At 38.0% G+C, this 16,483-nt stretch overlaps 2 protein-coding genes across 2 annotated transcripts in view; one reads left to right on the forward strand and one right to left on the reverse strand.

Annotated features, from left to right (window-relative positions):
* Window positions 1-16,483, forward strand: part of LOC117318008 (alsin-like) — a 108,181-nt gene that overhangs the window by 27,771 nt on the left and 63,927 nt on the right.
* LOC117318007 lies at window positions 110-12,437 on the reverse strand. Its single transcript, XM_033872978.1, has 2 exons — window positions 11,688-12,437; window positions 110-2,699 (listed from the first exon to the last, which is right to left on the reverse strand). The coding sequence occupies exon 2, from the start codon at window positions 2,639-2,641 to the stop codon at window positions 740-742; it is 1,902 nt and encodes a 633-aa protein (XP_033728869.1). The 5' UTR covers window positions 2,642-2,699; window positions 11,688-12,437; the 3' UTR covers window positions 110-739.

A 16,483-nucleotide genomic window follows, 5' to 3' on the forward strand; every position in this document is an offset into this window, starting at 1 on the left:
GTGACGTCCGGGACTCGGTGATGTGACGTCATTAAATTATTGATGACGTCAATAACAATTGCAGCTTGGGTCAAAGTTCACCGTGTTAGCAAATCGAAATGCGTACAGAGTTTAATTATACCAGGTGTGGTATAAACAGATTGTTAATCAACAGCTGTAATGATTAACTGATGGTCTTAGAGTTGAATAACACAGGGTATTGTGGTAGAATAGCATATATATAATTCTCAATCAGAGGGAAGTTGTAATTATCTTTATATCTTATTCTCTGAATATCCACAGCCAGATGACTATCCGTATAGCTAGTTCATGAAAGTTATCTTGCTCCCCAAATATCCAGAGCAAGATTGATAATAAAACACAATTGTGTGTTGCTATTGATGAACGGTAATCATATTCTTGTTCTTGAATGTCCAGAGCTGTATGCATGCATGATATTATCCGAAAAACTCATTCAAGGATTAAAAGTTATTCAAATGTCTAATGGCCTCTGAGTGTCCATAGTAAGCTATGACTTAAACACATTTCGATTTCTGCATCATAAATAATTTTGACCATGGAAATTTATCATAAAAAAGGTAATATTTTAGTCAGAAATACACATACCCAAGGATTGATTAAGCAAATTTAAGCTCCATTGCACAAGACATCAATGATTGTGTTTGAAAATTTGATAATTTAACACAAAATCCTAGGAAATTCATTAAATATAAATAGGTACAATCTGTATTTAAGCAATTCATATCAAAGTGTTGTCACCCCAACAACAGCAGAATCTACTTGAACATGCTCCATACGAGAACTTGGATGTCACTGGCGGCCCTGACACTGGTCGTTTCTGGACTTTTTGTGCGTCTCCATTGGCTATCCCGTTTGAATGTGGGGAGAAGTGCGGGAATCGAAGTGGTCTGTTGAAGAAGGGAACAGAACTAGTCTTATCTAGGTGTATCGGGTCGGTACACGGACCCAGATTTATTGGGACATACAGCATGAGTTTTCCTCCACATGTCGTAAATTTGACACTCACATTGAGACTGTAGGTGATCGTTACCAGTCGACAACCTGGCATGACACTGGGTAGAAAGTTTGTATGGGTGGGAAGGTGGATTTCATAACAAATAAGGTTACGTTTGTTTGTCTTTGTGATAGTGCCCTCTGGATATTTTTCCTCAACGTTGGCAATGTTGAATTGAGCTTTGGAACGAACTCCTTTGACAGAAACAGTCTGTCGCAGAACACATGTGATCTTTTTAATTCTATTTGCATAGCGGTTTTCTGTCTCCAGGTGAATTTTGATATCATCTCCGGCAAGAAAACAGGAGCGATCAAGAGACATTTGAATATTTGCAGGCTCTCGGATCGAGAAAATTGAACAGGTGATTGGAACATCTTCAACGTGAGATATCGGTGTCATCGCCATGGGAACAGAATGAATGTCAAAAGGTCGTTTCACATGGAAAATCTGTTTACGTGATACTAACACTTTGACGAAATTGTTCATGGAGTGTGTACTTCGTGCTGATGATGATGCTCCAACATCATCACAGATCCTTGCTTTGACAAGATACATAGTTTCCATGTTGAATCCATTGATTTTGTCTTGATAGTTGCAAGATGTTGGAATGCTTTCTGGCAACTGTAACCGGAAATTGGAGACATAGTGGCCTGGTGTAATGAGTGATGTCCAGCGTCCGTCCGGGGTACCAATAATGTATGAACGTTTACTGAGAAACACATCACGTTTCGTAGTAGAGACCCCAGACTCCTGTTGCACCAGAGTTGCAGTAGTCTGGCCAAGTATCAACAGTTCAATAAAACGAACATCCATTTCATTGCTTATGTCAAAGATAATCTTCCCTGTGAGCTCCTCACCAGGTAGAAATCGATGGCGTTCATGTTTATCAAATTCTATGTCAAACTGTGTAACATAATACTCCTTCCGCTCTGGATGATGTCTGCGAAACGCTACAGAGCTACCCTTAGTGTCAGTACTGGGCGTTCTCCGCCGGCTGTGCGTAAGGTGGCCGTTGGCTTTTGAGTAACCACGCACACTTCCCGGAAAGGTTGCACTTGCTTGCCCAGTCACATGCATATTGGTGTGAGGGACTGTTTTTCTGGACCCTGGGGATACAGGCATTCCTCTTACAGACCCCTGTGGTATCTGAATACCTTGTGTGGGGCTTTTATGGGTTCCTATGCCTTTTTGGGTTTCACCATGTGTCTGGCCACTTCTGGGGGTAGACGATTGATATTTTAAATGATTTTGGTCCTCCCCACCTGGGACTGTGATAATCTTGGCAAGTTTTGCCTTGGAGGAAGCTTCATTGCGATATTTAGCACTACGTGGACTATTTATGCCATTAGTATTGTTCTGTATATAATGACGGCGTACTTCTTCCGTATCCTGAAATGTCTTGTTTTGTATGTAATGGTGATGATGCTCCTCCGTGTCAGGAAAATTAAAAGCCAGATTAGTTTGTGAAACAGAGTCAAGATGACTGATTTGATTGTCTTGGTCCTGAAGAAGTTCACTGTTCATAGAGCGTGGACTGTTTGGGTCGTCATGTTCATAAGAATTGTGGGATTGATGATAATGGGCCATTCTGACATGTGCATGAGCAAATGTTTTCACAGGCTGCATTGTTTTTTTTTAATTTTAGTTCTATCGGATAGAGTGGTCACCTTGTCATTGTCAGCAACTGAAAAAAATAAAACAAATTATTGTATTATTTTCTGCATCAGTCTTTAAAATTATGTCTTTTTCTATTGATCATTTTTATTATGAAGAAGTGGAAAGAGGCCATGTTTTTTTCATTAATAGTTTAATATATATAAGTTATGCCATGAGTTCTTTGCTGAAATGATACTTTGTTAAATATGGTGGTTGGAAAAATTTATTTTCTGAGAACATGTATGGACGTACCCACTGTCCATATATATGTACTGATAAGTATGCGTTCATAAATTTATGCCATCCCTCTTGTATGTTATATATGTACATGTATGTATGTACCTATATTGTATGTAATAGTAACACCAGGTTTGTCATGATCAGCACTCTAGGACCATGATATCTTGGACAAATTTGAGTTTTGAGGTTTTTGGGTCAAGTTCAAGGTCACTGCTCCAATTTCTAGGGGGAACTGGTAGGGGACATGTTTTTGCTTTAGCAATAATGCAGTATGCTTGTCTCTCCGCTCCTTGCCTGTAAGTTTTTACTTTAACAATAAGCAGTATGTTTGTCTCTTCATCCCTGCCCTGTAAATTTTTTCTCCGGTTATCATATTGTAGCTATCATTTAAAAAATCCTAGGCTCTGATGTAGTAGAAGATACAATGTGCATGCAGCTTTTATATATATATGTATATGCTGGATCAAAGATCTAGTTTCTAGAATATAATATTGTCTCTTATAGGTTTTTTTAATTACCTATAAATAAATAATTTATGAAAATATTCAGCAGAGCATTACACTCTTTAGAATGCCATGAAATATTAAAAAAAAAAAATATGTAAATGTGTTTTTTGTAATTAGCTGTGGTGGGAAAAAACTATTGTTATGATATAATCACCTACCTTGTACAAATATAATCATTAATACACCATGAACTTCTTGTCATTAATCTTACATGGAACAGTTAAACAACTGAATGATTTCTCCATGATTATCACTGACTATCCCACGCTACACTAGTCCCGCATTATAAGTACAGGTGATTGTTATTGATCTATATGAACACATGCATTGTTAATGACCAGATGGAATGGTAGTTTTCCATAACTCGGGGCGGTATATGACATTGTTATACCCTTTGATAAGGTGGGGGAGGGTTTACATTTGCTGCACCGTGCTGCGTAGTCAATGTAGGATTACGCATAGGGCTGGGAATCGCGTGCCGCAATTACAGTACCGTGATTGCATGTGCTAATATCTGTGAACAACTATACCTAATAATGTTATATAAAAATGTATGTAATTACATGTCGTGGAGCAGGTATACATACAATTTCATGCCTATAGGTTCTGGTTTCATCAACATTCTTTAATATAGCTTCAGGTTTCTTAACTTAGAAATTTCCTTATGAAATCATAATTGGATTTATATAAGCATTTGGGGATCCCCAAGTGTAAAAGTTCAGTACCATATTTATCATCAAACAAGCCTCCTCCCCTAGAGGAAGGGCATGATAGCTGAGTCTATTAGAGCAGAGGCCACGTAAAGCAGCAGGCCTCCCGATATGTTGTTGGGTGAGGTAGTCACCAACTACTACAAGAAGACTCCTCCTTAAAATAACCCTGGCTGTTGATGGCGATAAAACTAATAAACAAACAAAGAAAACTCCTCACCTAGTTTAAAATATAATTCTCGGGAAATTTGGGGAGGGCTTATTTGTGAACTTATCTTTCTACTTATATTTTAATTAGTTTAAATTACAGAGGTTCACACACTTATCATCCATTGTATTTGATTTATTAAATGAATCTCATCTGTAGTCTTACATGTGATACATGTGTGGCCAGGGTTTGATTCACTGATTGGATAAGAAAAGATATGGGGTCACTGGCCCAATTAAGATGGGTTTTCTCTCGGTTTTTCCCCCACAGTAAAGACCCTTTTCTTGCTTCCATCCGGGCCAACAAGCTTAAGACCGATATATCAGTTGGTATAACTTGTTTCACAATTATTGTGAAATACATTAAGTTTTCATTTACATGTGTAAAAGGAGGCGGAAGAACATATTTCTGTCAAGTTCCTTAAATGAAATATGATAAACCTCTGACATCTTATTTATGTAATTTCACTGCTCCAGAGTAAACTGAGACTGCTAAAGGCTGGCTGATGCATATATACAAGTATTTAAAATATTTCAACACATATCTCACAGCAGCCTGCAGCTTAACACACATACACTTGAGTCTATACATTAAATGGTATAATTTATTACAAAATTCTGTAATGGGGAAATTCAAAGATGTCATTGAGAACTGTTTCCTTTTATTAAATAATTGAAATTAGGGCAAATTCCATATATGTCACTATGTTTTTAAAACCGCTTTAGATCTAGAAAATAAGATTTGGCTCCCCCATGCAGCTTGATCATGACCATGTGCTAATGTACTTTTAAGTTAAAAGACTGTAACATATATACAACAAAGATAGATTTTGTGAACTAACTTTTTAGGACCTGAATTCATGTCCTAAAAAGTTAGTTCACACAATCTATCTTTGTTGTATCGAAGGTGTAACATTACCCTGTGAAAATAACCTATAGTACCGACAATTCCCATCCCTAATTTGTATGTGTGCGTTTGTAGGAGTGTTTTGTACAAGTGTTTATCTGATTAAGTGTAATACCCTTCCATTATTTACCGCCGCTATATTTACATTCTCAAGTTTCTTTTGAATTTTAAATGTCAAAGCATTGTTAGGTTGCAGCGATGTGTTATTAATCTTTCCTATTGTCATTTTGCTTTTCGGAAACAAAAATGCAGTATGTTTAAAATTAATTTCATACCGACTAGGGAATATGGATGAAATTCATATATGTGCACTTGTTAAATTTATATCATATAGAGTGTAACTTGTTGCTTAATTTTTTTTTTAATTTCATGGTGAGTTGACAATTCTCAATGAACAGACACCTTTGCCGGATGTTAAATATAACTCATTGAGCAAACCTGTTCTGATATTTTTAGATCTCCTATAGCTTAAGGATATACAGACAATTATCTACTGGTGTTTAAGGAAAGAATTTTTATTTGTTGTTAAGTGTGTCTGACGATTAACAATAGATGTTGGTTTATCAACAGTGTGAATGCCAGAGGGGAATGTGTTTGTTTTCATATTTAGTCGTATTACCTGTACTAACACATTACTATTTGTAAGTTAAGATGTATATATAATTATGTTGAGGATTAATTTTGGCTAGATGGCAATACAAAAGTGGTATATTATAAAACTGCCTTTCATACATCTGTCCGGCCATCTGCCGACCTCCTAAATGACCCTCTATCTCAGACCGTCTGTCTGACATCATGATTAGCATTATATTATTAGTTTTGTTGGTTATATATTAAAGAGGCATTCCTTCATTCAGACATCAGAAATGTGGAAATTTATGTTGATAAAATATATGCCCAAATGAGGATTATATGAGTTTTTGTGCCTACCAGTTATAAAAGTAATGCCAAAATGTACTGAAAAATGGCGTTTCGTACACAAATAGCATCTGCCTTTGCGGTAATTATTGATACTTCGAGTTGAAATGAGAATTTTTTATGATTTAATACTTTAAAACTTTAGTTTCCCTTGAGAGTAACAATGCTATATTAATTCAAAGATTATAACTTTTACTATTTGGAAAAAATACATAGTTCGATTTCCAATTAAGTTTCATTTTGACGACATACACTCTATTCAAATGAAGGAATGTCCCTTTAGCTATACATTAAGCTGTCTCATATCCTAACCAATAATGGTATAATAGCAGGTCCACTGTCAACTTCTTCATTCAAATGACTTCCTCTCAATAACCAAGAGGCCTAGAGTCTTTTTATACGACGACCTTCCTGGGATGCTACCCAGTACAAAGATACAAAAAGACCTTGATCGTGACCCATCCTGGGGTCAGGGTCCTGGATTCGTGCAACTTTGCTAAGAACAATGTACACACAAAAAATTTCTTGTCATTTAAAAGGTTAATCTTCACTCTTAATTTTGCATAATGTGTTTGTGTATAACATGACGTAATTGTGATACAGAACCATTGGACCTCTTTTTAAAATTTTAATACAAATAGATACACAGAGTAAAAATTACAGCAATTTTTAAAGTTAATCTTATCGATTATTAAGCCTGCATCATCAGTCTTCAAAATGTTGAAAACAAGACAGTATTGGCAGTTTCTTAATCTACTTAAAATTTTTGAAATATTTTAACCTTGAACTGGAGTAAGAAATCAATTTGTCTATATAAGCTCTTTAATAATTTTTTTTGGCAGGATCAACTTCAAATATAATTCTATATATCAACTGTTTTAGCCTGATGCTTCCTCATAACATTGGATATAAGTTTTATCAATTTTAAAGCTGCCAAGTTGATTTAATTCAGGTGAAGAAGGACAGAATATCAGACTGGAATATTCAAGGTCTTCAAACAAGACAGCATGAACAGAAGATAATATATAATACACATGTCATGTGACCGGCAAACTACAAGTAATAATAACCAGTAAAACCTCTGTTCATGATATAGCTTGTCTGAGGCGAGGAGATCCGTGACTTTGAGTCATGAAATTACACAGAAATTAAAAGCGAAACTGAAATTTTTAATATAATATATGTTTTACTTAATAGTAAGTAATGGATGGTCAAAGGACATCCATCATTAAAAATTGAAGTTAATTTTTTTTCAGAAGTATAGATAGAATTCACCTAGATAAAGTGTATATACATTTGTACAATATAGTATATTTAATCTAAGAATACCACAGAAAATCTGCATGGATAAAAAGGTCTGACATAAGATCACATCATTTGGTTAAATGAAGATGACTTATCTAAATCCTTATTATTTTTATATGACTGATTTATATAAGAAAGCTTGTGTTTGACTAACCCCAATATGACTGTCTGAGGAGACCCCTGTATGACTGACTGAGGAGACCCCTGTATGACTGACTGAGGGATCCCTGTATGACAGACTGTGGAGACCCCTGTATGACTGACTGAGGAGACCCCTGTATGACTGACTGAGGGATCCCTGTATGACAGACTGTGGAGACCCCTGTATGACTGACTGAGGGGACCCCTGTATGACTGACTGAGGAGACCCCATGATGACTGACTGAGGAGACCCCTGTATGGCTGACTGAGGAGACCCCATGATGACTGACTGAGGAGACCCCATGATGACTGACTGTGGAGACCCCTGTATGACTGACTGAGGAGATCCCTGTATGACAGACTGAGGGATCCCTGTATGGCTGACTGAGGAGACCCCTGTATGACTGACTGAGGATATCCCTGTATGACTGACTGAGAAGACCCCTGTATGTCTGACTGAGGAGATCCCTGTATGACTGACTGAGGGATCCCTGTATGACTGACTGAGGGGACCCCTGTATGACTGACTGAGGAGACCCCCTGTATGACTGACTGAGGATACCCCTGTATGACTGACTGAGAAGACCCCTGTATGTCTGACTGAGGGACCCCTGCATGACTGACTGAGGAGACCCCTGTATGACTGACTGAGGAGACCCCTGTATGACTGACTGAGGATACCCCTGTATGACTGACTGTGGAGACCCCTGTATAACTGACTGAGGAGACCCCTGTATGGCTGACTGAGGAGACCCCTGTATGACTGACTGTGGAGACCCCTGTATGACTGACTGAGGGATCCCTGTATGACTGACTGTGGAGACCCCTGCATGACTGACTGAGGAGACCCCTGTATGACTGACTGAGGAGACCCCTGTATGACTGACTGAGGGATCCCTGTATGACTGACTGAGGAGACCCCTGTATGACTGACTGAGGAGACCCCTGTATGACTGACTGAGGAGACCCCTGTATGACTGACTGAGGGATCCCTGTATGACTGACTGAGGGATCCCTGTATGACTGACTGTGGAGACCCCTGTATGACTGACTGAGGGATCCCTGTATGACTGACTGAGGAGACCCCTGTATGACTGACTGAGTAGACCCCTGTATGACTGACTGAGGAGACCCCTGTATGACAGACTGTGGAGACCCCTGTATGACTGACTGTGGAGACCCCTGCATGACTGACTGAGGAGACCCCTGTATGACTGACTGAGGAGACCCCTGTATGACTGACTGAGGGATCCCTGTATGACTGACTGAGGAGACCCCTGTATGACTGACTGAGGGATCCCTGTATGACTGACTGAGGAGACCCCTGTATGACTGACTGAGGAGACCCCTGTATGACTGACTGAGGGATCCCTGTATGACTGACTGAGGAGACCCCTGTATGACTGACTGAGGAGACCCCTGTATGACTGACTGAGGAGACCCCTGTATGACTGACTGTGGAGACCCCTGCATGACTGACTGAGGAGATCCCTGTATGACTGACTGAGGAGACCCCTGCATGACTGACTGAGGAGACCCCTGTATGACTGACTGAGGGATCCCTGTATGACTGACTGTGGAGACCCCTGTATGACTGACTGAGGAGACCCCTGTATGACTGACTGAGGAGACCCCTGTATGACTGACTGAGGAGACCCCTGTATGACTGACTGAGGAGACCCCCTGTATGACAGACTGAGGAGACCCCTGTATGACTGACTGAGGAGACCCCTGTATGACTGACTGAGGGGACCCCTGTATGACTGACTGAGGAGACCCCTGTATGACTGACTGAGGAGACCCCTGTATGACTGACTGAGGAGACCCCTGTATGACTGACTGAGGAGACCCCTGTATGACTGACTGAGGAGACCCCTGTATGACTGACTGAGGGATCCCTGTATGACTGACTGTGGAGACCCCTGTATGACTGACTGTGGAGACCCCTGTATGACTGACTAAGGAGACCCCTGTATGTCTGACTGAGGGATCCCTGCAACCGTTTGACTAAGAGGATCCCAGTGTCTGACTAGAACTGAGGATATCCCTGTCTAACTTATTGAGGGGATCCCTGTATGACTTATTGAGGATATCCCTATATGACTTATTGAGGGGATCCCTGTATGATTTATTGAGGGGATCTCTGTATGACTTATTGAGGGGATCTCTGTATGACTAATTATTGGGATATCCCTGTATGACTTATTGAGGGGATCCCTGTATGACTTATTGAGGGGATCCCTGTATGACTTATTGAGGATATCCCTGTATGACTTATTGAGGGGATCTCTGTATGACTAATTATTGGGATATCCCTGTATGACTTATTGAGGATATCCCTGTATGACTTATTGAGGGGATCCCTGTATGACTTATTGAGGATATCCCTGTATGACTTATTGAGGGGATATCTGTATGACTAATTATTGGGATATCCCTGTATGACTTATTGAGGATATCCCTGTATGACTTATTGAGGGGATCCCTGTATGATTTATTGAGGATATCCCTGTATGACTTATTGAGGGGATCCCTGTATGACTTATTGAGGATATCCCTGTATGACTTATTGAGGATATCCCTGTATGATTTATTGAGGGGATCTCTGTATGATTTATTGAGGGGATCTCTGTATGATTTATTGAGGATATCCCTGTATGATTTATTGAGGGGATCCCTGTATGACTTATTGAGGGGATCCCTGTATGACTAATTATTGGGATATCCCTGTATGACTTATTGAGGGGATCCCTGACATATTATAACTGAAGGGATCTTTGTATGACTTCTATAAGGGGATCCTAGTCTTACTGACTGAGTGGATCTCTGTATGATGACTATAAGGGGATCCTAGTCTTACTGACTGAGTGGATCTCTGTATGATGACTATAAGGGGATCCTTGTCTTACTGACTGAGTGGATCTCTGTATGATGACTATAAGGGGATCCTAGTCTTACTGACTGAGTGGATCTCTGTATGATGACTATAAGGGGATCCTAGTCTTACTGACTGAGTGGATCTCTGTATGATGACTATAAGGGGATCCTAGTCTTACTGACTGAGTGGATCTCTGTATGATGACTATAAGGGGATCCTAGTCTTACTGACTGAGTGGATCTCTGTATGATGATGACTCATGTGTAGCAGTATCTTTATTTTGTTGAAATGTTTGCTTTCTTGGGTGGTTTTAGAAATACAAGTATTTTGGAATCCACCCATCTTGTATAAATATGCTAATTCATGCAGTATTTGTCAAGTTGTTATTTAATAGCATGTGAAATTTTATCTTAAGTTCTAAAACTGGTGTTTAGTTTTACACTTGAATGGTCATGAACTTAGAGCTTGAATGAAACTAGGAACCTGCCATGTTGTCTGCATATAAAAACATTTACTGAATTTAAATTTTCATGTGATTTATACACAATGCAAGTTTTCATCTGACCTTTCACCTCAGTTGAAGGTAGAGAGTATATCTAACTTTGTAACAATATACAATGTAGGCATACTGCAGTTAAATTTGTCAGCTGTCTGTCTCATTGCTGTCTGTGGTCTGACATATGTCTACTTCAATGATTCTATAGCAATAAACTACGATGATATTATTCCTCACACTTATATCAATGTAAACTTCGTAATATCTGTGAAACCTGAATGAGTTTTAAAGGCTTGTTGAGGTGATACATCTTTGCAATAAATAACCATAAAATCAAATGAAAATCCTATTAATGTTCTTAATTAATATGGCAGAGCGTAACTGTGATGTACACATGTCCTTTAATAGCTGTTCATTTCATTAAATAAAAATGGCGACCATTATCAATATAGTGACAACCAACTTGAATATTAATAATTGTCCAAGCAGTTAAATGTCTGGTAGAAAAATAAACCAAAAAAAATTCATATTTTGATATATTTTCTGAACAGTATATAATAGTTATTACATTTGAAATTTATTTATGAAATGACACTAATTATTTAGATTTGTATCTATAAATGAATGAATCACTTGCAATGTTAACATGGCTTATCCATTTTACAATTGTGACAAACAACTTTACATAAATGGACTGTTTTTACTTACTTCTGCTTGCATGTCGTTTGTCGGTTTGTTGTGTTCCGATGCTTAGCCATCCAGTGGCATATATTGTCGTACATATTGGTATAATTGAATCATGACAGCATTATCCCACTACGACAAAGGGTCCATGTTTTGGTCTGGAATAAAAACTACCACAGCGTCTGTATAACCTGGGTCCACGATGGCTCACCTGTTATAGATGTGGGGTTACCTGTAATATTACCTGTAATTACAGGTATATGTATTAAACTATAAAACACTCCCAGTCATGCGAAACGAGTCAATCCTGGCTTCCAATTCAGTAGAAGCACTTAACAGCACATGGTACTCCTCAGATCAGGTCTATAGCATTAGAGTATTAGAAAATTAATACACATGGATTCTACTGTACACAAGTCCACCACAAATAACTACCTGTGACACTACGAGTATTTCCTTGAGCTCAGTTTTGGTAGCTTCTAAATTTCTACCGCATGAATGTGATACATTGTATCTCCTAGAGTTTCCTCAGAGAACGTCTTCATTGAGTTTACGGTGTGGTTCTTTATATATCTCCTCTCGGGTATAATCGTTGGCACAGATCTGTTTCTACCTGAACATGAACACATTAGTCTTATGACAGATGTGATATACATAAAACGTTTGTCAGTGTGTCCTGTCTGATAGCAGGGATTCAAACCAAGTGCTCCAAAAGCGAAATTTAATTCTCTTCTATTTGTTCAGCGGAGTGCAGCCTTCCAATCAATGGCCATAGCTAGCACCGGGTACTTACAATGGAGGCCGATCACACTGAAGGAAAGATTTGTCAACATTTCAAATTAAAAGGATAAAATTCTGAAACTCAATATTTTTAATTCATTGGCCTTAATTTTAAAGATAATTACATTGACAAGTTATAAAGATGCTAACTTCTATACATGTATGTGATTTTCTAAAGTAAATTATGATACAGGTATACTATATAGGAATATCATTTCTGTTTAAATGAAAACTGTTTCAACTGCGGGATAGTTAAGCTGACAAGGTGATTGAGAAATGAGTTCGAGCTAATTTAGTTTCCTTATCTGGAATAGGTAATGTATTGTCCCCGGGTAGTTTGAATATTATGAAGTTCGCTGGGGCGTGACTCTACAGAAGTATTTCGTCATGCCCAATAGGAATAGACCTCTTATAGACAATCTCAGATCTATGGTATGCCGCGCTTGATGACTACTACACACTAGCTTACACCCCTCAGAAAACAAATAATGGATTCAACCTTCCATGATCTGGACTAATAGATTACCCCAATAGGGTGATTTTTTTGGCTGATTTACATTATTTTTTGTAGTATTTTTTAATTGATTTTCCTGCATGTCAATAAACCATTTCATTAGCAGTTGACTTTCTGTGGACAAGTAAATAATGATGTATATATATATATATTGACTATATCATTGTTTTTTTTTAGACTTTTGTAATGTTTTTAATGTTTAAATTGATAAACATTTTTATGATTGTAGACAGATATTGCTTCATGCCCTGTTGTTTGACCTTTAAGGTAACACACCCTTCATCTGAGAGAGAAACCGGTTTTTCTCTGGCTTTGTAAATCATTAATCTCGTCATTAGGTAGAAGTGTCTATACACACCATTAAACCCTTCTACCTTAAGTAATTACATCCATCCACAGTTGATGGTAATCAGTTTTTCTAGAATTATTAAATTCTATACAATGCTGTTGATGGTGTTTGAGAAAATAAAGCACAATTCGAAAAAAAATTCATTTTCTGTCTTTCTAAAATTTCCATCTTCAATATGTTTTGTGTCTCATGTATGTCTTTGCGCTATCTTGTCAAGACTGTGTGTATCTCCTACTCTACAGTGTCACTGGAACTCCATACTCAATTTGGGGAGATGAGTTCAACAAACATACCTACATTTTGACCTTTGACCTATACATTCAATAAAGAATTTGTCAGCGAGGGCTGTACCTCCTACACTACTTCACCTGCTCTGCTGGTAATTAAGGCGTAAGAATTGTACCCGCTGCCCCCATTGCATGATCGTAAGAGGCAACTAAATTTGGGATCGTATCTTTCCTCTTCTTCCTGAACAACTTGATTCTTCCTATAGTGTCTCCCTTGCTTCACTTTCGACTCTTAGTGGAGCGTTAGCCACTGTGAGGAAGGCTTGGGGTTCTCTCCCATGGCTGAGTCATATCGGAGTCAATAGAAATGGTAGTTGTGCTACTCCTTCTTTTATTATATTGCTCAGAATTTTTGGGAGTGTGACATCTGGGTTGCCTGTTGTCAATATTCATAATGTGACTGGGTGAGGTGTCCTGTTGAATGTCTTCGGCAGTATGCTTCGGTGAGGTAGCACTATAAAGTTGGCATCAGTTCCTTGCTGTCCCAAAGAGACAAAACATGAACATACCACAGCCTCCCAAAACAAACACATGTGTGTCTTTGCTCACAAGGGAGGCCGTCCTTAATAACTGTTGATAGGATGTTACTCTATACTAAACTAAAAAGTACTTCTTGTCATTGGAACCATATCACTCAGGTCATGGGTTCATTTTCATGAGGGTATGCGTCATGTGATCACTGACCTATGACCTTTGATCTACATCAAAGGAAAAGAATGTCCAGGCTCTATCTCCTACACTACTGTAACCTCAGACTTATAGCACGGGATCTTATTGGTGAGGGTGTGTGTCATGTATCAAAATTAGGTCACTGACCTACATTATGACCTTTGACCTACATCAAAGGAAAAGAATGTGCAGGCTCTAGCTAGCTCCTTCATTACTTATCACTGGAACTTTGTTCTTTAGGTATTGGTTCACCTGAAATACCTATCATATTTCTTATATGTCTATATACAGATCTATTTAGGAAAATATACATCATATCAGCACCAGCTTTCAATGCAAATTCCGATTTAGATACAAAAGAGCCGAACATCAATTCAACTGCATCATACAGCTGTTTTGTCATTTTAGGACTCGTCAGTTGTTCAAGAGCCTATAAAATAATGATACCTACTAGGAGACACAGGAAAATCAGAAAGCTTAAAATAAGGTTAAACAGATTTAATGTCAAAATCAGGATTGGGACGGGCATTTATAGTTGTCCCATGATTTGAATTTACAATTTATTAACTGATATTTTTCTGGATATATAGTTTATACCAGAGAATAAATTGATAGATAATGTATTGAATAATAACAGACTGCTTTTGTGTTATTGTATTTCCCACACTGTGGTACCCTGACAAGGTGACCTGATATAGGTCTGACAGGTGTAATATTACTCCAACAGACAGTACCAGGCATTCGTTGAAATTTTTAAAACATTTAAACTGTGCAGAAGACAATGAATACCTATCGCAGTGTTAATTTGTGTAGATATGTATCTACAGTATTGAAAGGACAGCCTGTATACACAGCTAGATATCTACACTGTAGATGTTAACAGGATCTATACACTGCACATGTAGATGTTCATCAGAATATACATTCTGTTGTAACATGTAACATTGTGTGTGTAGAAATATGTTTTAATTGATCTAAACCACTGTGAATAGTTATAATGCCACTATAAGAAAACCATGTCAGAACTTCTAAAATACTTTATTTTTTTGATTTATGTCATCACTTTAATTTTGGGATTCAACATTACCAAGATACCATATTCACTGCAATTACCGCCCTCCCCCTATAAGTACCCCTCCCCCTATAAGTACCCCTCCCCCTATAAGTTCCCCTCCCCTTTCTGGCATAGAAATTGAAATAATTTCAACAGCCCTTCTAATCGTGAAATAACTTCAAAATAAATCATATACTTACATTATATCTATCATGTAGAGACTTAAGTTTGGTGATCAAAGCTCGATTCCTGCTAATTCTTAAATATCTGGTCACAGCTAGTGCATCAAACTTTTTTCTTATCAACTTTCTAGACTTTCTAATTTAGGTCACCTGAAACAAAGTCTCAAGTGACCTATTCTAATCGCCTTTTGTCCATCGTCGTGCGTCGTGATCTGTCTGTAAACAATTTACATTTTCGACTTCATCTCCAAAACCACTGAACCTAATTCAATGAAATTTGGCAGGGAGTTTCTCTGGCTAAAAGTCGATGAAAATTGTGAATTATATGGTCCCGGGTTAATATTAACCCCCAGGGGCCTGAGGGGCGTGCATGACCTAAAAGTGCATGGTCAAATTGACTTTACTATAGTTTATAGTATAGGGAAATCTCATTATTGACTATTAAATTGTTGGATTAAATGTTCATGGGACGATAAATTAAACCCAGCAAACAAGCAAACAAAACAAAGACTAATTTAGACTAGACAGGTTATATTCACTGGTATATTGATAGAACCAGTCTATGAGAGCTTTTTCTGAGGGCTTTTTGGGGCTGTTAATGGGCCCCATTCCCAATAAGAATTATTTCATTTAAAGCCAAATTCCCAAAAATTTCTGTTTACTCCTGAAAAATCTTTCCCAATTCATAAATTTCTTCCCAAAATGAGAAAAAATTACTCCATCCCATACCAGTGAGAAAAAGCCCTGAGACCAATCAAATATATGATAATTAACACAAAATGATTTTACTAAAAGGTTGGAAGTGACAGTCGTAATAATATCATACTGATTACACACTATATATACCTACATGTGTACCTGATATCACTATCACTCCGGAACTTCATGTCATTAAAATTAGACCTCCAAAATATTGTGTAATTGTGAAATATTTTTAGAAGTGTGAATATTCAAGCTACACTTTCCTAACTACATGTACAGGTCT

Source organism: Pecten maximus, chromosome 19 (genome assembly GCF_902652985.1).
Source record: "Pecten maximus chromosome 19, xPecMax1.1, whole genome shotgun sequence".
Taxonomy (NCBI): Eukaryota; Metazoa; Mollusca; class Bivalvia; order Pectinida; family Pectinidae; genus Pecten; species Pecten maximus.

Coding starts and splice junctions, on each gene's coding strand:
- LOC117318007 (XM_033872978.1), bottom strand. CDS start 2,641: ATGCAGCCTGTGAAAACATTTGCTCATGCACATGTCAGAATGGCCCAT.